Source organism: Ctenopharyngodon idella, chromosome 20 (assembly GCF_019924925.1).
Source record: "Ctenopharyngodon idella isolate HZGC_01 chromosome 20, HZGC01, whole genome shotgun sequence".
Classification (NCBI taxonomy): domain Eukaryota; kingdom Metazoa; phylum Chordata; class Actinopteri; order Cypriniformes; family Xenocyprididae; genus Ctenopharyngodon; species Ctenopharyngodon idella.
The window spans coordinates 26,635,824-26,658,120 of NC_067239.1; the positions used below are offsets into that span (position 1 = coordinate 26,635,824).

Consider the following 22,297-nt stretch of genomic DNA (forward strand, 5'->3'; position numbering starts at 1 on the left):
TTATGGATTCCAATTTGGCCACCATCCTGTTCCCTGCTTTCTCTCCAGTGAGTTCAAAGTGAGTGCGGTACCAAAGGTGGCCTTCCTGATTGGTTTGTTCAGGCCTTTGAAATCATCTGAACTGCTATTGTTCCCTTAGCAGATGACAGCATTGAGAAAGAAGCCATTACACTTGCACATCGCTAACAGCTTGCTGCACACAATGAGAGATCTCAGCCACGTCAGACAGTTCAGTCTGCTCTGCCCTTTCTTTCTCAGCACGACTATGTTGTGAACAATTCCCTTGGGTACCTCAGGGCTACTCAACACCTTCTCCAACACTGTAGTGTTCACCAACTGCTATGTAGGCCTACTTGTTGGGTTAGAACCAAAATCTGGAAGAATTTGCAGGTGTCCACTTGCATTGGCCTGAGCTTCCTCCCAGAGTCAGATCGGCAGGGTGGTTTTGTAGTCACTGGAGAATTTACATAACATCTGATCCAATCTAATCCAGATGGTACGGCCTCTATGGAATGTATAGAACATCCTATCAGGAAGTCAGAGGAATGAAGCTGAATCCCCACAGACAGGCTGAGATTCTTGGGATTGATTAATTTCTAATCAAAAACCCTATGGTCTAGGGAAACAGGTTTATGCATAATTCAGACATAAAGAAATGGTGTGAATTTGAATTGGCACATAGGGAGTTGAATTGTAATTTGAATTGGATTTATAGGAAGTGGAATGTTCTATCATTCTTTGTCGTTCTTTTGTTCTATCGTTGTCGTTCTTTTGTTGTACTGTTCTATCTGTCATTCTTTTGTTTTATCTATCAACGTATCTTTGTCTGTTTGTCTAGCCAACATTCGAAACAGTTATTTGAATTTCTTTGAATTTTCAGTTTTACATTTTACATTTCAAATAGAAAATTATACAAATCATACGAATTCAAACTGCAGTTTTGTATCCTGTTTGCTACCTCAATTTAATTCAAATTCAGGTATATTCAATATCACTGAAGACATTTCTCAGCTCCATTTATTTTTCAAACCCATATCTGAGTTTCAAGTTCAAGCTCACAAAGATGTGCCTGTGATGTGAGCTGCAGCGGCTCACTATGTAGTTCTCTAAAGGTGTTTTTGAGATGGAGATGTGGATTTTTAAGTGCTCTGAAGTGTGATTTAAAATGTCTCCTGCAGGTTTAAATTCCACCGGGTGTAAATCTCAGCCTGCAAATAGTTCTTTTCGCCTTGATTTTTTTTTTTTTCAGTCGTTACTGCCCATCAAAGCTCTGACCCTGCTTGCTCAGCTGTCAGAGCTGGCTTGCTTGAACTTCTCTCATGCCCTCATTTAGTACTTTGCTTTTTCGTAGAAGGAAACTTTTTGGATGGCACCTTTTCCTCACATTGTGCTTGCTTTTTCCTTTTCCTTATTCGCCAGGTGGCTTTTTTTGTGTGCAGATTCTGAAACTTGCACTAATTAGTAGCTGTAATCTTCCCTCTCTAGAGGAATGGTGTCAGTAGTATTGCATAATACCCTCTGGTTTCTGTGGTTTGATTGCTGGTGAAGGGGTGGGGAAGATATACAATATCTATGAAGAAGAACTATGAAAAAACCGAGGAAGATGACAGTTCACGTAGGAGGCATCTCACCCTATGGTTTTCCAGCCCCAGACTCTACATGAAGCCTTTTTCCCAAAAGTAAAATAAAAATTCACACTGTGCGGTACAAAGTCACTATTCAAGATAAAAAGGTATGAAGTAAAAATTGATAAATATAAAGCAGTTACGAGAAATACTGAGGTGGAATTGCTTTCATAACCTGGGCCATGGGGTAGCTGATTAATGAATCTACTGTAACACCTTAGTCTCACATTTATCCCTGACTTGCTTTCAAATAGCCATGTCTTTTTGATTTATTATCTTGCTCAAGAATGCCATTGATATTTACAGTAGGCTCTGCCAATATCTGTAACTTCGGTGCCTGCGTTAGCTTAAGCCAAAGCTGCTTGGTGCAGCAAACTTTCCAGGGCACTGAACAAGCACTGCCATCCTGTCTAAACGCACTCTATATCCTTTTGTCCTCAGGAGTAGCGTGAACCAAATCGGCTGTTGTGCAGAAAAACTTTGTCTCTCTAGATAACAGCTTGGAAACTCTGGAGTGACCTACCTATTTTTTAATTTGTTATTCCAAAACTGCAGATTGACCCTTTTTCCTCCTCCAAAGTCAAACTATAGCAGAGAAGGCAAGTGTTATTTTAAAAGTGGATTATTGGCTTTGTGTTCTGATTGTTCTTAGTGCACAGATCAGATTTAAACATAAGCTAATAAACCTCCTGCAGCATTTGTACCATTTGTCTGCTTTTACGTTGTGGTATAGTAACTTTTGAAGTTACGGTTGTGTTTTATTAGATTTAACAGGCCTGTCTTTGTCTCTCTTAAGGAGACTCTAAAAGTTTTGAGGAGTTTTATTTGGCTCTTAAATTTATTGCCCTAGAAAGCAGCCATGAAGGGCAGTTAAACTGAAGTGTGAATTATTCATGTTGAGCTGAGATTCGGAGGAAAGTGTAGGATAAAACAAACACTTGAAATGGATAGCCACGCTTCACAGAATTGGCAACGGCCCATCCAGCACAACCAAAATCCTCTGTTCAAACGCTTCTGTCTAGGTTCTGTCTGGGAACTTCCTTGTTCAGTTTAACAAGTAAAAAGTTAAGTTGAGGGTATCCGTAGGCATTGTTAAGGGCCAGTCATACTACCATCATACTACCATTATAGATCATATTATATTTAATTGTACAAATGTATTAAATAAACTACTGTTCAAAAGTTGTTTTTTTTTCTTTTTTCTCAAGAAATTGATACTTTTATTCAGCTTGGACACATTAATTGTTCAAAAATAACGGTAAAGACAATATTTAATGTTACAAAGTATTTATATTTCAAATAAATGCTGTTCTTTTAAACCAGTGGTCTCAAACTGCCAGCCCACGGGCCATTTACCCGGCCATCCCCCTCTACCCGGCCCGCAACTGATCTCAAAAATAAAACATAATCCAGCCCACTAAATTATTATTATTATTCCGTAGTTGTCTCATACCATATTCCATATTCAAAAGAATGACATAATTCTATTCTATTCTAAAAAAAAAAACAACAACAAAAAAAACCCGCACAGGCAGATTTGATGAGAGCTGGTTCGGGGCTTTAATTCGTAGTTTATTTATTGTTTGGCTGCAAAGTGCGAATGAAATATGTTTTTTTCCAAACCGAATAGGAAAGTGGATGAGGAACACAGACAGTTTAAAGAAAGACGGACATTGCGGTATTTTTTTATGGAGTTTAATGGAAACGCTACCTGTCTGATATACAAAGAAAAAGTCGCCATTCTAAGGGGCCGTTCACATATCGCGTCACATAAGCGGCCGCGCCGATTTCTCCTTCTTTCCAAAGTGCTTTAGCTCACGTGGTGTCTGTCACTGCTATGCAACCAGGAACTGCGCTCTCCACGATGACGAGGAAGTTTCAGCAAAAGAAAAATTGATTTCTAGTCCTTGCATTAGCTCTACTACTTGATATTAATGGAGATGAGAAATAAAAACCTGCCCTGTACAGCTATGATCAGCTGTTTGGCTGAGCTTTCAATGTTGTTAAGGAAAGGCCGAAGCTCATCGGTTGGTCCTTGTCACATGACCTGCGGTGGGCTTGCGGCATTCTGAAAAGTTGAGATGTTTTCATATCGCCGCGGCATAGGCGTGCCTGGAAAAACGAACACGCCGCACTGCATGCGCGCCGTGATCGCGTCGCTTCTATAATGAGCGCGCTTGCCTAAATTACAGCAAAAGCACTCGCGCAAGTCACGAGCGTCGATTTAAACCACCAAATGTGTCCGATGCTATACGTTACCGATGCTCAAACGGCATCTTGAACAAATGTGGCTCAGCTGTGTGAGCAGAAGCACTGCCAGGTGTCTGGGAAGAAACAGAATAGTGTACAAATGTATTCAGGGATTGCATTTGTTCAGTACAATGTTGTTCAGTGCAAGATTTTGAACAATGATAGAGACACTGCTGTTTACATTTTTTGTTAATTATGGCAAAAATATTTTAGTAATGAAATTTGAAGTAAATGAGAAATAATGCAAAGGAAAGTACATTTTCAGAAATTTTGCGCTTGTGCTTGAATGTTAAAATGGCCCTCCTATGAGCTGTCAATCACAGAAACGGCCCCCAGCCAATTAGAGTTTGAGACCCCTGTTTTAAACTTTCTTTTCAACAAAGAATCTTAAAATAATATGTATCACAGTTTCCACAAAAATATTAAGCAGCACAATTGTTTTCAACATTGATAATAATAAGAAATGTTTCTTGAGCAGCAAATCAGCATATTAGAATTAGAATTCTGAAGTATCATGACAATGTAGACTGGAGTAATGATGCTGAAAATTCAGCTTTTCCAACACAGGAATAAATTAAATTTTAAAATATATTGAAATCGAAAAGCAGTTATATTAAATTGTAATAATATTTCACAATATTACTGTTTTTACTATATTTTAGATCAAATATATGCAGCATAAGAGATTTTTTTTTAATTACGACCCCAAACTTCTGAATGTTATATAATAATCAAAACTAATCGAACTTAAAATATACCTTTTTGACATTGTTGTAAAGTTTCAAGGGGTGAATAGATTAGCTAACTTGTTTAGACAGGGCATAATACTGTTAGATATTTTTTAGACTTTTTTTTTTTTTTTTTTTAAAATTGCAGTATGTCTTTTGGGGATTCTTTTGAACTTTTGGGGTTCTGACTAGAGAAGAGTTTCATTAACTTTACATTACTTCTGAGATTCCACAGGTGTTGTAGAGATGTACTTGCAGCATTCTCACACCCTGTAGATTTGATTTTGAACTGGCTCTGTAAACAGGCCTGACAGCTTTCGCTATTGGCTGTAGCACCTGAGGCAAAGACAGCACATAGAATTTAAAGTGAGCTTATTTTTTAATGCCTGTGGCAAAGGAAGTGTAGCTCAAGACCTTGTTGTATAACCCCTTCATTGAATGTGTGAAAAAAACACTGTAAATGTCAAAGATATTCTATGAGACTGCATGCAGAATTTCAGTTTCAGAGCATAGAAATATTTTCCTGAACTGACCTCATTTGGGCAGGCGTATTTCATCACAGCCATCTATCTCTGCTATCTCTGCATTTATACTATAGCTTTGTCATATTTTCCCCTATTTCAAGAGAAATTGTGTATTCAATTTAAAAAGAAAAAAAATCAATCATCACTCTGAGACTATAAAAAACACACTTTCCTTAAGGATTGTACCCTGCTTTATCCTGCTTGTTTTGGTGGAGCTGCTCTCAAGCGTGACTGTAATGCACATATGCATCCTAATAATGTTAGAATCTCTCCATATGCTCATATGCAAATGGAAGAGAGAGATTACTGAGAGATGTTTTCTATACTTAGATTACGATAAGATATAATTATTATTTTTCCTTGTGATAGTCCACGTTTTCTAATAAACCTCAGTGTTTTTAAGCATAAATTTGAATGCAGTAAGATTGCTTGAGAATTCTCTGAATCTATATTGAGAACGTCACAATACTTTACCATAACTGGTTTTCCCTGATAAGTTTCATGTTTTCACATCATTGCATTATGTAGTATGTATGGCAGGTGACAAAATTCCCTTAGTAAATCTTGCACTTCTTTTTTTTTTTTTTTTTTTTGCCATTGTCTCTCCAAGACTGTTGCTCTGTGGGATATTACAGGCACTTTCAAGTCAGTCATTTGTTTATTTGCATGTATCCAGCTTTTTCCAGGTGAATCTACCATGTTTAAAAAGTAGGTGAATTACACATTGCCGTATTTCAATAATTTAGTATATATATGCTATATCCTATCTGATGTTTAGCTTTTAAATATATTATTAGATGTAGTCAGTCATACATGTTACTGATTTTTCCAACATGTTTAGTTTAGCTTTTAATAAGTAAAGGTAGGATTTGCCTGCCTATTAAAGATTTAAACCACATCTCCTTACATATCATTGTATATTTTAGGACCGCTATTGTTACTGACTCCATATGATTTATCACTTGTTTGAATTTTTCATTTTTCTAAGTCACCTTTAAAAGCTAAATGGATGTAAATGTGTTAGAAACATTCTGCACTTCTACTACTAGTCAATTAAGATTTACTGTCATTTTTCACACACATATTACAGTAACTTGTGTAATGTACACTGCCGTTCAAAAGTTTTTTTTTTTAATGTTTTTGAAAAAACTCTCTTATGCTCCACAAGGCTGCATTTATATGAACAAAAATACAGAAAAAACAATAATCGAGTGAAATATTATATATATATATATAATGTTTTTTTAAGTAATTTATTCCTATGATTTATTCCACGATGATTTCAGTCTTCAGTGTCACATGATCCTTCTAATCAGAAATCAATCTAATATGCTGATTTGCTGTTAAAGAAACATTTCTTATTATTATCAATGTTGAAAACAGTTTTTGCTGCTTATTATTTTTGTGGAAACTGTGATACTGTTTTTTTTTTTCTTTTTTTCTCAGATTTCTTTGATTAAATTGATAAAGTTCAAAAGACCAGCATTTATTTGAAACAGAAATCTGGAAAAAGCTGAGTGTTTTTTCAACTTTAAGCACTTTCGGCACTGTAGACTTTTAGAAATTAAACTCCCTCTCACCTTTTGCATAATGAAAAGGAAGATGACATTTGTGAAAGCTGAAGAAACACTTTGCTATGAAACCAAAAGGACCAAACATAAATGTGTTTTACATCTCTAGGTTCACAGCAGCAAGTGCCCATTTACATAGCAGGAAATTAGAGCTGCAAAACCATTTATGAGCCTTTTAATCATGATTAATGTACACAGTAGAGGGAAGTCGTCTGCACCAAGTTGTTTTCATTTCCAAGTTTTTCCTGTTAGAACGAACTGTTCTTTTTCAACTGCTTTAATTACCTCTTCGTTGAAGGTGTGCCTTGCAGTTTAGTGGATACCATGCATATAATTACACTAATTAGCACTATCTCTCAACTTCATTATAACCCATTTCCTCACTTAATGCATATTCATAAGCCTGCCAATTACAAACCGATCCTGTGTGCCAGAGAATGCAGAGAATCTATTGACAAAGAGCTGGTATATTTATTTTATCATTCTTTAAAATGCAGAATATATTATATATAACAGGCTGAAGCTTGAAGCCAAGTCAAAAGCTGTGAGAAAAGCTCTCATTGCATATTATAGACCAGTTTTAATCTCCTACTGAGGCACATCTTGAAACAGACTGTGATTGAAGCCACACAATAAACCACTTCGTCGCCCCAAAAGTGATCTGGACCAATTTACTGACAGCCTTTATACACTGAACAATATGGTGTTCACTCTGCACCATTGCAAATGACTGTAATTATCATTATCATGGTCTTGGTCTTATTGACTGATGTTGGAACAGTTGTAATGACTCTCAGATTCAAGTACAAAGTGATTAAGACTTCCCAGTGTTGTGGGAGTTAATGGGTTTTCTCATATTCCAGTTCTGAGTGGGCCGAAAACTCATTGACTGCCAAATTCACTGGACTAAAGATTGAGCCAATGTGGAAAATCAAAAAAGACCAATAAAGTGTGGTGTGAAACCCCTCATTACAAAGGCTGTTCTAAACTCTTGAGAGCTGCCTTGATTGCTATTGTCTACATAGGCAGGCGTTAACAAAATCTTAGATTTTATGTGAATGCAAAACATTTCTAACTATGCTAGCTCAAGTTATGTTTGGAAATTTGTCAGAGCTCAATTCATAACACAAGTTGAGTATATGTTAGCAAGGGTCGCTATAACACTCAATAGTCTGTGTTTTCTTTCAGATTGACTACCTTCATGACAGAATCCTGCTGAGCAAATGAGATATTTACGACGATTCTTCTAAAATAAAAATATATAAATAATACTACATCTAGTATTAGACTACATCTAATACTACTGTGTCAGTGTTATTTTAGGATTGTTTATATGATATTATAGTTTTTATTAATATTTTGAGCTTCGTAAGTGGAGGGGAACAGCGATGCGGCTGATGATGTAGGTCACATGACATTTGCAACATGGCGGATCTTGTGTGTTTTTGCATACTTATTAGCGGCCGAGAAGTAAATTCTTTGTTAAATGTGGTACTGTATGCACTCTGACCATATGTGAATAAAGTTTCTGGCTAAATGTTCACTGCTGATTCATTAGAGTGTAACATTAGCATATTGCTAAGCTAAGTACACACAGTAAAATAGTCAACTTTTGAATCGATGAACCTGGTCAAAGATTGTTTAGAAGAGACGTCACGCTGAAGCATACTTATGATGCCTTTAAATCTTGTCTAGACGGCTAGCTCATTCGATTATACGCACTGTGCTCATGACTGTGGCTTTTATTTACAGCATGGTAGCAATTTTAGCACTGTACTGGAATGTACTAATTGAACATTTTCAGAGAAATATGACTAGACTTAAAGGTAATAGCCCAAAAATCAGTCAAATTTACTGTCTTTGCAAGTGAAATAGTTAGACTGTATTTTTCTCACTGTCAGTTAGTGTGCATCAGGTTGACTGTGTAACTTCCAGGACATTCTGAGATTAAAATGAATGCTGGCACTCTGACTGCCTACTGAATTTTAATATAGTCCTGTACAGGATGGCTGCCACTTTCATTTCATGAGCAACCTCTCAGGGACTATGTTTTGCCTTTCACTGTTGACTGTTGCGCAGGTAGATATCTAGTGTTATTCTTTACACATCCTCCCATGAAAGGGGTCTGCAGGACACAGGATGTAAAATTATAAATTGTCCTTCATAGAAGGAGCTTTGCATTCCCTCAAGTGGAGTCAAAAGTATCATAACTATGAGTTACACCACTGTTCAATAATTCAGAGTCAGTTTTTTTTTTTTAAAGAAATGATTACTTTTATTCAGCAAGGATGCATTACATTTATCAAAAGATTTCAATTTCACATAAATGCTGTTGTTGTTTTTTTTAACTTTCTGTTCATCACAGAATCCTGTTTTCCACACTGATAATAATAAGAAATGTTTCTTGAGCAGCAAATCAGCATATAAGAATGATTTCTGAAGGATCATGTGACACTGAAGACTGGAGTAATGATGCTGAAAATTCAGCTTTGCCATCACAGGAATAAATTAAAATTTTAAATATTTTAAAATAGATTACAGTTATTTTAAATAATAATAATAATAATAATATCTTTTTTTTTCTTTTATAGTTTTTACTGTATTTTTGATCAAATAATATATTTTTGATTTTGGTGAACATAAGAGAGTTTTTGCGGTACTGTAAATGCACATAACTGACCAAATAAAGTCATATTTAGCAATAAAAAAATTCTCAGTGATACCTGAGTTGTGTCTTTTACTCAACCAAAGTAAACTAATAACACACACTTAATAATAAGATTCTATTTATTAACATTATGTTAACATAATGCAATGCATTAGCTAACATGTATTAACATGTATTAATCTTGGTTGATTTTAATTTACACATTTGCATTTTTATTTTTTCAAGTATAAATTAATATGAATTAATCTGTTAATATTGAATTATGGGTAAAAAATGTGAACAAAAATAAATGAACAATAAATATAGTATATTTAAAAATTATTTTTTAAAGGTGAAGGTTTTTTTGTGTTAAAATACATTCTCTTAACCCAGTTTATTGGTCATTGACTACTATTAATTCGCCATTTATGGGTGCAATTTACCGAATGCAATGAATTTAATATTTAGACCACTACTGTTATTGATTTCTATCAGGATGTATGCGGTTGTATTCAAATATGTTAATCTACTTGGTAACACTTTATTTTACAGTGCCGTAGTTACACGTTACTACATGTACTTGCTATAGTAATAACAGTAAATTAAATTTTAAATAAATAAACCTAACCCTAACTGTAACTCTATAGTTAGTACATGTAGTTAATTAATAGTACTCAGTACTTATTGGAGTAATTACAATGTAACTACGGCACTGTAAAATAAAGTGTAACCATCTACTGCAGTACAACGGGAAAAAAAGCTTTGGGTATCATATATTGTTTGGCTACTTCCGTCTTTCCATCTTGAATTCCTTATAGATTATTATATAAAGAATATGCTCCTTGGATGTTGGAGCTTCCCATGTTCACTTAAAGTCAGTAAGGTGGTTGCATCGCCATTGGAAAATGGACCTATTATCGTTTGGTTCCGATAAGGTTGAAACCAGTGCATCAAGACTGCTTAAACAGGTTGTAAAGATTTTCCTTTTCACACAGTAAAGGAGCAGATAACACAAAACAGATATAGCTAGTTTTTGCACATCACTTGCGATAGGCTTCAGGCATCGACATGCATTGACTGAGAGAGAGCAAACATAGCCAAAGTCACTGAACCACCTTTTCTTCTGTGTCCACTGCTGCCCTTATCAGCTAATTTTTGTCTGGCTGAGAGAATGAACTGTATGAATAGTGTGGTGAAAGAAAACTGGAGAATAATGGAACCCTCCATGGTCAATCCTGAGAGAGAGTCCGCTATAGATGTGACGAGAGTAGCACATACGTCTTCAACTGAGTCACAGTTTCTCACAGAGCAGGATTTGTAAAGGAGATAACTCTATTGTGCCGCTCTCAGGTGGCCAAACGGCTCTCACCTAATCAGATGTCTAGACAATTATGGAAATGAAGTGGGAGCCGGACACACAAAGCTTGAGAATTGCAGTCGAAGGTCACTTTGTTTCCAAATAATCAAGCAGGGGAATGAGAAAAAACAAGAGCTGTTTATTCAGGCTTTTTATGTCGTTGTTATTTTAACACTGAAGTTGTTTTTGTGGACATGTTTATGTGCATTTTAAAATCCTGGGACTGACAATGGTGGATGGAGGAACGAATTAATCTAATCTCTGTGTAATGCTTATCAAAACAATAAAATATCATGTGAAATTATTTGTGCACAACCTAATATTCATGAGTTAAGATTTTGTTTCTGTAATTTTATTAGGGATTTTAATAAAAAAACGAAAAGTGTTCATGAGCAACCCTAAGTTTTATTTTTTCAAGGCAATCTTAGACCCATTTTTGGAGACTTTCAAGCTCTCTCCTGAGTAACTGAGGGAATTAAAAATTAAAAACATGTCTGAAAATGTGCCTCTAGTTTTTGTGCACAGTTTTGACTGTTTTTTTCTCAGCTTTCTTAAAGAAAATGATGCATTAGCCAACACATTCATGCTATAAAAAAAAAAAAAAGATCTTTTTAATAATTAATCTTTGTAGACTAGTAGTCTAAGGCAGCTTTCAGCTGGTGGGTTGTAACCCAAAAGTGGGTCACATTTCTGTTCTAATAGGGTCACAGACTGGGAAACTGCAAAATAATTAAAATAATAAATTGCAACTAACAATATAATTATTATATTTAATAATTACATAATTAGGATAACAAAATAAATGTTTTTATTATTATTTTAGAGATAGGAGAAACCCTTTTCATATTTAGTTGCTGATGTCAAAGGTAGAACATCCAATTAAAATTTACAGTATTTTGGTGCAAATTCATAACTTTGTAAACAAAGCAGCCAAATTTGTCAGGTCCATGAATAAACTATCATGCAAGGTAAATGAAAATTACTGGTTTTGTTTAACTTTTTTTATACAGCCTATGTAATGCTTTTTTTCATGTTGTCAAGTCTATATTAGGGCTGAGCGGTATGGCGATATATATCGTGATCACAGAACAAAATGTCTATCGTTAGAGGCTATATCGTATATATCACGGTATGTAAATATATAGCACTATTGACACTTCAGAGTGATAAAATGCATGAATGAGAATATAAAGAGCGGGACGTGCTTGATGTTAAAAAGCGCAATATATCCTGAAAAGTAACTTGGTGCAGCACTCATGCTGACTGGCACACTGCCAAAGTGTGCGCACAGAAACCTGCCTCTCTCAGAAGGCGATTGCGAATTAGGGACATGCTCGATGTTAAAGTGTTATTAAGCACAATATGTAAGGGTGGGGGATAAACTGGTAGACATGAATAACCTGTAGAAATTTGTCAACCGGTAGAGAAGTCGGACTATCGTCTCTATCGCGGTTACGCTCAGTGAGGTTGCTGTGCTGCGCGGTCACGAAAGCTTATCGTTTGCATGCGTTTTTAAGCATTGGGGTTTAAAAAGTGGTTTTAAACCGTTAAAGCGCAATTAGCAGTGAAAGACAACCAATTTCAGCATATGCACGTGCTCTCTGAGAGACTGTTTTTCAGCGCTGTCTGAGAGATGCGCTTGAATTTTTCACTTGAGAGACGCCTAATTGGGCTTGAACGGTTAAATACACATACCTATGTGTCAAAGTGAAGATGTATTTGCAAGTAAACAGAGCCATTTATGTCTTAAGTGAAGGGACAGTTGAGAAAGACAAGGCTTGAGTGTAACGGATCGGTGCAGTCAGTCTTAAAGGTACAGCATCCAAATTTACCTGCTGTCATTATTAATGCTAATCAAACAACAAAAAAGAGAGAAAATCTCTCACTGCTTGCTTTTGTAACTTTAATAAGAATAAATGTATATTTAATTTACACAGTAAAGACTATGCATTGTTTTTTATACCTTTGATTACTTTATACATTTTATGTAGTAGCCTATTTCTAGTGCTTAAAGTTTTTCATGTAGGTCTATTTCGTCTGTTCTGTTGTAGTTTGTTTTCTTTGATCTTTATCACTGTTTACTTGTCTTCAGTAAGCTTGAGTTTTTTTAGACTAGTATTAATCTTTTAAATGTTATTGAAAATGGTGTTAAGAATTATGAAAATTCAATGGTATGAAAATTTTTGATATCATAAAAAAATGTATTTAAAAAATGACTATATCATGATATATGTGACCCTGGACCACAAAACCAGTCATAAGTCGCACGGGTATATTTGTAGCAATAGCCAACAATACATTGTATGGATCAAAATTATCAATTTTTCTTTTATGCCAAAAATCATTAGGATATTAAGTAAAGATTGTGTTCCATGAAAATATTTTATAAATTTTCTACCGTAAATATATCAAAAATGTATTTTTGTATGTAATATGCGTTGCTAAGGACTCCCGTTTGCGTGTCTCGCTTTAAGAGCCAATAGTAACTGAAACCAAGTAGATTGCACAATAATTCTATTTGCAAACAAAATCAGAGACTTTACAAATTCAGATCATGCCTCCAACATGCTCCTGATGCGTAATTTTCACCCTCTAACGAGTACTGAGTTATTTGCTGATAAATAGAAATTTAACTAAAAAGAAATATGTAGATTTCAAGTGGCATTTTTACTCATAACTTCATGAAACATGCACAGATCGTAGAAAATGGCACAGCAATATTTAAAGCAGATTCTTGTGATTAAAATGAATCCAAAATAAACATAATCCCTTGCGTCGATCACAAAATATTCCTCATGGAAGAACGATTTTAAAAATGCCCATTAGGGGGCGTCAAGTGCTAAACAAAAAGGCTACCTTGGTTCCAAATACTGTAACTTTTGATTAATTTATGCTATCACCACAAAATTTGATCCAGATGCAGCTCACATGTAGGAGAACTTCTTATTACTACTTATTTCCTTCCTGAATTATTGCATGTAAAATAAGAAAGATATGTAAAATTATAATAAAAATATTTTGAGTGTACAAAAAAATATATTTTTTGTTTTTATCAGCAGTTTCTCAGCAGGAGAATGTCCAATTGTAATGATTTATATTTTCTAAAAATTTAAAAAGTGTTCAATCAAACAATACCTACCTTTTGACTCTCCTTGCTATAGTTTTGGAGTTATGAGTCTTTACTTTTATGTTTGTCACTCAGAAAAAAACAACTCTAAAAATGCCTTCAGGTCTTTAAAGGCGATTTTCTCAATATTTTGATTTTTTTTGCACCCTCAGATTCCAGATTTTCAAATAGTTGTATCTCGACCAAATATTGTCCTATCCTAACAAATTATACATCAATGGAAAGCTTAGTTAGTCAGCTTTCAGACGATGTATAAATCTCAGTTTCAAAAAATTGGCCCTTAACACTGATTTTGTGGTCCAGGGTCACATATATCATTATCGTGATATAAAGATTTTCTTCATATCTCCCACCTCTAGTCTATATACATTCTTATAAAAATAGTTATGTTTGTACAATTATGTGCAGCTTTTTGTTGCCACTTGGTGTCTAATGTACACTTTAAAATGCTAGAGAAAAAGTTTAGAAAGGGACAGAAAAGTTTGATTGTAAATAAGGAATTAACCTATAAATGTATGATGCAAAAGCTTTTATAAGTCACATTTTTCCATATTTTAGCTGGACATAAATCTTCTGGATTTAAAGGTCAGTCAGTGAAAGCTTGCTAAAGTGTGTCGGTCCCTTGTGTGGCTTTACATGTGTAATGCGTTGAGCACAAATGCTCTAGATCAGCAAAACAGTGTTTAGTTAACCTTTGCCATAATGCTTGTTCTGCACAGACTTCCTCAACCTTTTAATCTGTCATGGACGTCTTGCTTTCTGAGCAAACACAGTTTCTGTTGCCTAAAAATGTTCTAGAAGATGTTGCAACTTTTGATTGGATTACATCATCCGAAACTCATTTACACTCGTTTGCAGTGTACATCACTCAGTTTTCCATCTTCTCTCCTCTTTAGGTGATCTACGCCCTTAACACCAAGAACGACGAGCATGAAGCGGCCATCCAGACCCTAAAGGAGGCCCACGAGGAAGAGGTGCAGCAGATTCTCTCTGAAACACGGGAGAAGATCATGCAGTACAAGAGCAAGATCAGCGACGAGATGGACTTGAAGCGGCGCATTCAGTCCCTGGAGGAGTCCATGGAACTGCACGAGCGGATGAAGCGCCAGGCCCTGGCGGAGTTCGAGACGTACCGTCAGCGGGTGGAGGACATGCAGCTCTGCACAGAGGCACAGCACACGCAGCGTGTGGTCACCATGTCCCGCGAAGTGGAGGACATGCGACGTTCTTTCGAGGAGAAGCTCCGCTCCTTTGGACAGTTACAGGCCCAGTTTGAGCAGGAGAAACGGCAGGCTCTAGAGGAGCTTCGTGCCGCACATCGGCAGGAGGTGTGTGTGAGTGGTTTACCTGTGGTTACATTTAAAAATGTTGGTCAGTTCTAGGGCTGTACGATTTGATAAGAAACAAAGTGTCAGTTTTCAAATTCTGTCCATTTTATCATGAGATTCAAACAATAAATGGCGTTTTGACGCTCTTAAATGTGATGTGACAGATCACTGTAGCGCCTCGGTTCAAGCGGCGAGTGCGAGTCTTTTCTTCCAAATTAATACAAGGTATATCTTGAAAAACATGCATGAACATCAAAAGGTATGATGAAAGATACAGTACATACCGGAATGCATAATGTCTCATGTAATTACTTAATCTGTGTTTCAGCCACGGAAAGATGTCGGTAACAGCTTGTGAACAATGTCACATAATGTCACATTTACCCCAGGAATGTTTTCTAGTGTTCACAGTTCCTTAGTTAGCTATAAAAAACACTAGAGAGGAACTTATTTACTGTTAATTATATGTTTAAATAAATTTGCCATGAAGACTAGTGCTTATGAAAACTTCCTTATGTGCAACTGAGTTTTATAAATGTGTCAAGTTTTGTAGCATTTTTATATTCATAACAGACAAATTGCTTGTTACTGGTTAGGAAGCATTGTTAGCAAAGGTTTTGCATTCATGTCAAAAACTGTGCCTCAAATAAATGTTGCTTTTACAGGTCCAAGAACTGCTTCGTTCACACCAAAGCCAGAATGCCAACTACAACAAAGACCAGGAGAAACTGGGACAGCTTCATAAAGCAGAGGTGGATTCACTGACCGAAAGGGTCGAGGAACTGAAACAGGACAAGAAGCGTCTGGTGGAGGAGTACGAGGCCAAGCTAAATAAAGCCCAGGCCTTCTACGAACGCGAACTGGAGGCCATGAAACGCACGCAGCAGATGACCGCAGAGAACCTGCTGGCCTGGAAGAAGACCGAGGCGGAGCTGAGGAAGGAGTTCCAGGCACAGGAAGCAGCGCTCCAGAAGACTCTAGGGAAGCTACGCAGTGAACTGAAGCGGGTGCAGGAGGAGGCCAGGGAGAGCAGGGAGAAATCCCACAAACTGCAGGCTTCCCTCATTTCTGCGGAGAACAACATCAAGGTAAAGGCCACAGGATACATCACATGTCCTTCTGAAATGAAATGATAGGGAGATACAACACAAGCATGAAGCTTAAAACTTGTTGCATGTTTAATCTCATTTTCCAATTTATCTAATAAGAATCACCTAAACTTAAAGGGTTAGTTCACCCAAAAATGAAAATTCTGTCATTAATTACTCACCCTCATGTTGTTCCACACCCGTATGACTTTCGTTCATCTTTGGAACACAAATTAAGATATTTTTCATAAAATCCAATAGTTCAGTGTGGCCTGCATTGCCAGCAAGACAATTAACACTTTCAATGGCCAGAAAGCTACTAAAAACATATATAAAGGGGTGGTTCACTGTTTTTTTTTTTCTAGGCTTCATTGTGTTTATGGTGTGCAGTTTAACATGTCTTAATGCTTCGTTTTTTTAAAAAACGGCGTATTTTACATATATTTTACATTTATTCTACACCGCTGTTTCCCTTCTCCTAAAAACGTTCTGTTGAGTTCCTGGTTCTATGGAGCCCCTCCCTCAGAAATACGCAATGGACTGAGATTGGTTAGCTGGCCCTGTGTATTGTGATTCGCTGTCTGGAATACAGTTCACATTGTCCGGAAACGCCACGCCCCTACCCATTACGGGAAAAGGTTGTATGTGCTTCGATCAAAGTCCAGTCTTTGCTTCGGTGGAAATGTAAATAATGGCGTCAATATTGCCATATCAATTTGAGCCTAAATCAGACCCAGATAGCAGTAATGATGAAGAGGGTCAAGCAAAACCTCTGCAAGCACGGCTTTTAATGGACGTTAATGAATGTTAAGTATTTTCGTTTGTATTTGTGTCAGAGTGTTTAGATATATTGTCATTAGTGAATGTTACTGCTGCCCCATAGTGTTCTGATTAAAGCTGTACTGTAGCTGAATACATGACTGAGTAGCATTTTTGTAAAGGTATTGTTTAATTTATAGCATGAACAAGCATGTGGGTAAACACAACATAAAACCCGTAATGAAACAGTGCTGTACACTGATAACAGAAATGCCAACAAACACCAACAGAAGTTCGCTGGTGTGATTACATAGAAATCTGTTGGTGTTTGTAGGCGTTTGTTGGAGAAGTATGAAATAGAATTTAGCTAACTGGATAGCGAAGCCAAACCGCGTTGGTCTTTGTTTACATCCTAGAAACTATATAACTTTATAAAAAAATAAAACATACTTACAGGTTGGGGCCCATAAACAGCAGCTTTTGCTTTTAAAGTGGGAATTGTTCCATCTTTCAATAATAGCCTTTGTGCAAATCCAGCATTAACTCGTGTAGATTCTGGAAGCTGTCTTCCGTAAAATGTGCAGCACAGACAGCTAAATTAGCATTATAATTGTCAGGAACAGAATTAACCATAAATTTTAAACATTGTTCCCGAAGTCCAGTGTCCCTAGGAAGAAGACTTGTATGCACGTGACATGGCCTCACCCACTTTTTTGCGTGTTCCCGGGGGCAGTGTTTAGGTTAATTGCAGGGTTTATGATGTCACCAACCCGGAAAGAAGCTCGTTGTAGTCCAAACCGGTCGTTTTTGTAGGCATTAAACTGCCATAACTTTAAAAGACAATATATCCATTTGCATTGAACTTTCAGCTCTGTAACTTTGCAGATACTGTTTATGCTCAAGCAGCAACATTACTCACTAACTAAAGTTAAAAAAAGTGAAATCGCAATGAACCACCCCTTTAAAACAGTTCATGTGACTACAGTGGTTTAACCTTAATGTTATGAAGTGACGAGAATACTTTTTGTGCACCAAAAAAAAAAAAAAATTAACGACTTTTTTCAACAATATCTAGTGATGGGCGATTTCAAAACATTGCTTCATGAAGCTTCGAAGCTTTACAAATCTTTTGTTTCGAATCAGTGGTTCGGAGCGTGTATCAAACTGCCAAAGTCACATGATTTCAGTAAACGAGGCTTTGTTACATCATAAGTGTTTCGAAATTTCAGTGGTTCACCACTGGGGGGCGTGACTTTGGCAGTTTGATAGACGCTCCGGACCAGTGATTTGAAACAAAGATTCGTAAAGCTTTGAAGCTTCGTGAAGCAGTGTTTTGAAATCACCCATCACTAGATATTGTTGAATAAAGTCATTATTTTGTTTTTTTGGCTCACAAAAAGTATTCTCGTCGCTTCATAACATTAATGTTAAACCACTGTAGTCACATCAACTGTTTTAAATATGTCTTTAGTAGCTTTCTTGGCATTGAAAGTGATAATTGTCTTGCTGGCAATGCAGGCCTCACTGAGCCATCGGATTTTCATGAAAAATATCTTAATTTGTGTTCCAAAGTTATACGAAGGTCTTACGGGTATGGAACGACATGAGGTAAGTAATTAATGACAGAATTTTAATTTTTGGGGTGAACTAACCCTTTAATAGTTCAAATGACAGCTAAATTCACACTTTTTTCCTAATGCACATACCTGGTCACATTGTGAACGACTGTATTTTCTTGTTGAATATCTTGTTTAAATGCATCACATTATGATTACAAATGCTAATTGATGTTGCTTTAAAACCTTTCAGAAGTCCCTTATCAACACATGTTAGAACAAATATAGTATTTCCTAAACCCTCTGTAGTGCATTTTGAATAATTAAAATGGCGTACACAGAACATCTTAGCAGTGAAAGTCAAACTAGCGTTTTGGTTTCGTTCTGAACACATCAGATGGTTCAGGCACATTTAGCAAAGAGATTTCAAATGCAGTGGCACACGTTCTGAGCTCTGAATTTTCCTTCAAATATCTTTGAAAGAAAAACACAGTCAACCACCATGGCCCTCCGAGGCATTTCTTGGACTTGTTTCTGAATGGAGCAACTGACTGAATGTAATTTATGGGTGTCATCAAAAGATACATGCTTGGCTTGAATTGTAATACGGTCATTCAAAAGAACAATGATAGACAGTTTAATATTGTGTTTGTCTTACATAAATCCTTTTTTTTTTTTTTTTTTATAGCACATTATAATGGCTATTTAATGGCAGTGTGCTGGGCCTGTGTTTTTAGCTCAACACACACACAGAGCAGATCTTTAATGGAATCGATCTTTAGTCACTGTGGCATTTTCAGACTGACGCTCATAATGATCCGACTCCCTGGGGTCTGTGCTAGTTTTTGTTAATCTTTGCTGATCAAATGCTGAATTGCTCAAGATATGTTTGTAGCGCCAACGTCACATCACTTGGAGTATTTCGTTTAAAGAAAAACGGCATTAACAGGTGAAATCATTGAATTCAGACCTAAATACCTGCGGTCAAGTCACTGTTCTGCAAATCAGACACGCGTCAATCAAAAACCATTTAGAGTTGGGACACTGTACAAATTGTGAATAAAAAAGGAATGCAATAATTTACAAATCACATAAACTTATATTTTATTCACAATAGAATATAGATAACATATCAAATGTTGAAAGTGAGACATTTTGAAATGTCATGCCAAATAGTGGCTCATTTTGGATTTCATGAGAGCTACACATTCCAAAAAAGTTGGGACGGGTAGCAATAAAAGGCCGGAAAAGTTAAATGTACATATAAGGAACAGCTGGAGGACCAGTTTGCAACTTATTAGGTCAATTGGCAACATGATTGGGTATAAAAAGAGCCTCTCAGAGTGGCAGAGTCTCTCAGAAGTCAAGATGGGCAGAGGATCACCAATTCCCCCAATGCTGCGGCGAAAAATAGTGGAGCAATATCAGAAAGGACTTTCTCAGAGAAAAATTGCAAAGAGTTTGAAGTTATCATCATCTACAGTGCATAATATCATCCAAAGATTCAGAGAATCTGGAACAATCTCTGTGCGTAAGGGTCAAGGCCGGAAAACCATACTGGATGCCCGTGATCTTCGGGCCCTTAGACGGCACTGCATCACATACAGGAATGCTACTCTAATGGAAATCACAACATGGGCTCAGGAATACTTCCAGAAAACATTGTCGGTGAACACAATCCACCGTGCCATTCGCCGTTGCCGGTTAAAACTCTATAGGTCAAAAAAGAAGCCATATCTAAACATGATCCAGAAGCACAGGCGTTTTCTCTGGGCCAAGGCTCATTAAAAATGGACTGTGGCAAAGTGGAAAACTGTTCTGTGGTCAGACGAATCAAAATTTGAAGTTCAGAAGCCTGCATCTCTGATGGTATGGGGTTGCATGAGTGTGTGTGGCATGGGCAGCTTACACATCTGGAAGGGCACCATCAATGCTGAAAGGTATATCCAAGTTCTACACCAACATATGCTCCCATCCAGACGTCGTCTCTTTCAGGGAAGACCTTGCATTTTCCAACATGACAATGCCAGACCACATACAAGACTAAAACAATCCAATTAGGTGTAAAAGAGTGTCTGATTTTCTTCAGTACTAGGAAAATGCATGCATGTTCTGCAGAAGTGATCTGTTTCTTTCTCGTTTCTTTTTCTTCTTCTTATACCAAAAATATAAGATATAAGAATACATTTTATGAATTCATTCAGTGGAAAAGTCGAAAAAGATGGTTTGCACATGAGCTCCACAATGGTGGAAGTGAAGGAAAAAGTTATAAAGACAATGAGCGATGGAAGCAGAGAAGTTCTTTTAGAAAGTGACGCAGGAAGTTGACAGCGAGAGCCGAGATGAAAGGGAGAAAGAGCTAATGTGTACATGCACAATTAATGAGGATGAATTTGAGAACAGAGGAGACACTGTGAGAGGAGCAAAAATGGAAAAAGTGATATGAGAGAACGAGAGAGAGACAAAGTAAGAAAACCACACGATGGTTAAATATAGAGAGGCAGCTCAGTAATGAACAGAGAGGTTTATGTGAGGTGTTTTGGTCATTGTTTTGATTGATTTGTTTTTCAGGAGCTGCATAAACAGTTGGAGGAGGTGACTAAGGACACGGAGATTGTGGAAATCAGGCAGAGGGAGGCGGAGTGTGAGCTGGAGGCGTCCAGAGACCGAGTGCAACAGCAGGCCACCGAGATCCTGCTCAAAGCCAGTGAGATATGCGCACGCTCTCCCATCACCTCTGCTCACAGTCGACTGTTGAATCGCACTCCGCTCGGCTTCATTGATTCATCCTTCTATATTGCTTCAGGCTACTAATCCATTACCAACGTGCTCAGCAAGGCTGTGTGCCATTCAGAATGAAATGCAATTAGGTGCCTTCAAGTTCAAACTAAACTCATCAGTTTGAATTGAATTTGAATTAAGGGAAGCAAACAGAATACAGAATTGTAATTCAAATTAAAATGAAAAGTAATTCCAAGTAAAATTAAATTAAATTCATATAGGTTAGCTGTTGTTTGTATAGTTTTTCATAATGCGTGCATTTTTATTATGCATGTATTTTATAATTATTTCTATTGTTATTGGCAGTGTTGGGTACTAGCTACTAATTACTTCTTAAACAATTAGATTACTGTACTAATTACTCTCTTTGAAAAAGTATTTCATTAATTATTACTAATTACTTTCTAAATCCCATATCAACCTCGACCAGTTGAGCAATACAAGGAAACTGCTCTTTTAATTCATTGAAATAAATAATATAAAATAGCATAAATTATTCTTGAACTGTATTTAAATTACAGAAGAATTAAGAGTAATCCCTTACTACTCATGGGAAAAGTAATTCAATTGCAGTAATTAATTAGTTAGTAATGAGTTACACTCAACACTGGTTATTGGTGCTGTTGTTATAGTTTTATATTAATATAAATAAAAATTATTATTAATTTTACAAATATTTTTTTTAAATGCATGGGTTAAAATAATGTTAAAATAACTATTTTGATGTTCAAATTTATTATTATTATTAATAGATTTTAACCTAAAAAATCTTAGTTATTTTAACCCATCAATTATTTGTAATATTAATAACAATAATTACAATTATTACATTTTTTTTAGCTTAAAATCTATTGTAACTTCACGGTTAAGACCTGATTTTAGATTCATGAAAATAGTTACAATTATTTTAGTCAATGCATTTCAAAAAATGTTTTGTAATATTAATAATAATAATT

At 36.3% G+C, this 22,297-nt stretch overlaps 1 protein-coding gene across 3 annotated transcripts in view; it reads left to right on the forward strand.

The window, feature by feature from the left end:
* fam184ab (family with sequence similarity 184 member Ab) overlaps positions 1-22,297 on the forward strand; it is a 131,299-nt gene that overhangs the window by 29,168 nt on the left and 79,834 nt on the right. For 2 of the 3 annotated variants that reach the window (XM_051875504.1, XM_051875506.1), the window contains exons 2-4: positions 14,726-15,163; positions 15,823-16,245; positions 21,132-21,267. In XM_051875504.1, coding sequence (XP_051731464.1) covers positions 14,726-15,163; positions 15,823-16,245; positions 21,132-21,267 — 997 coding nt within the window. The remainder of the gene's footprint in view (positions 1-14,725; positions 15,164-15,822; positions 16,246-21,131; positions 21,268-22,297) is intronic. The other variant, XM_051875505.1, reaches the window with a different exon arrangement.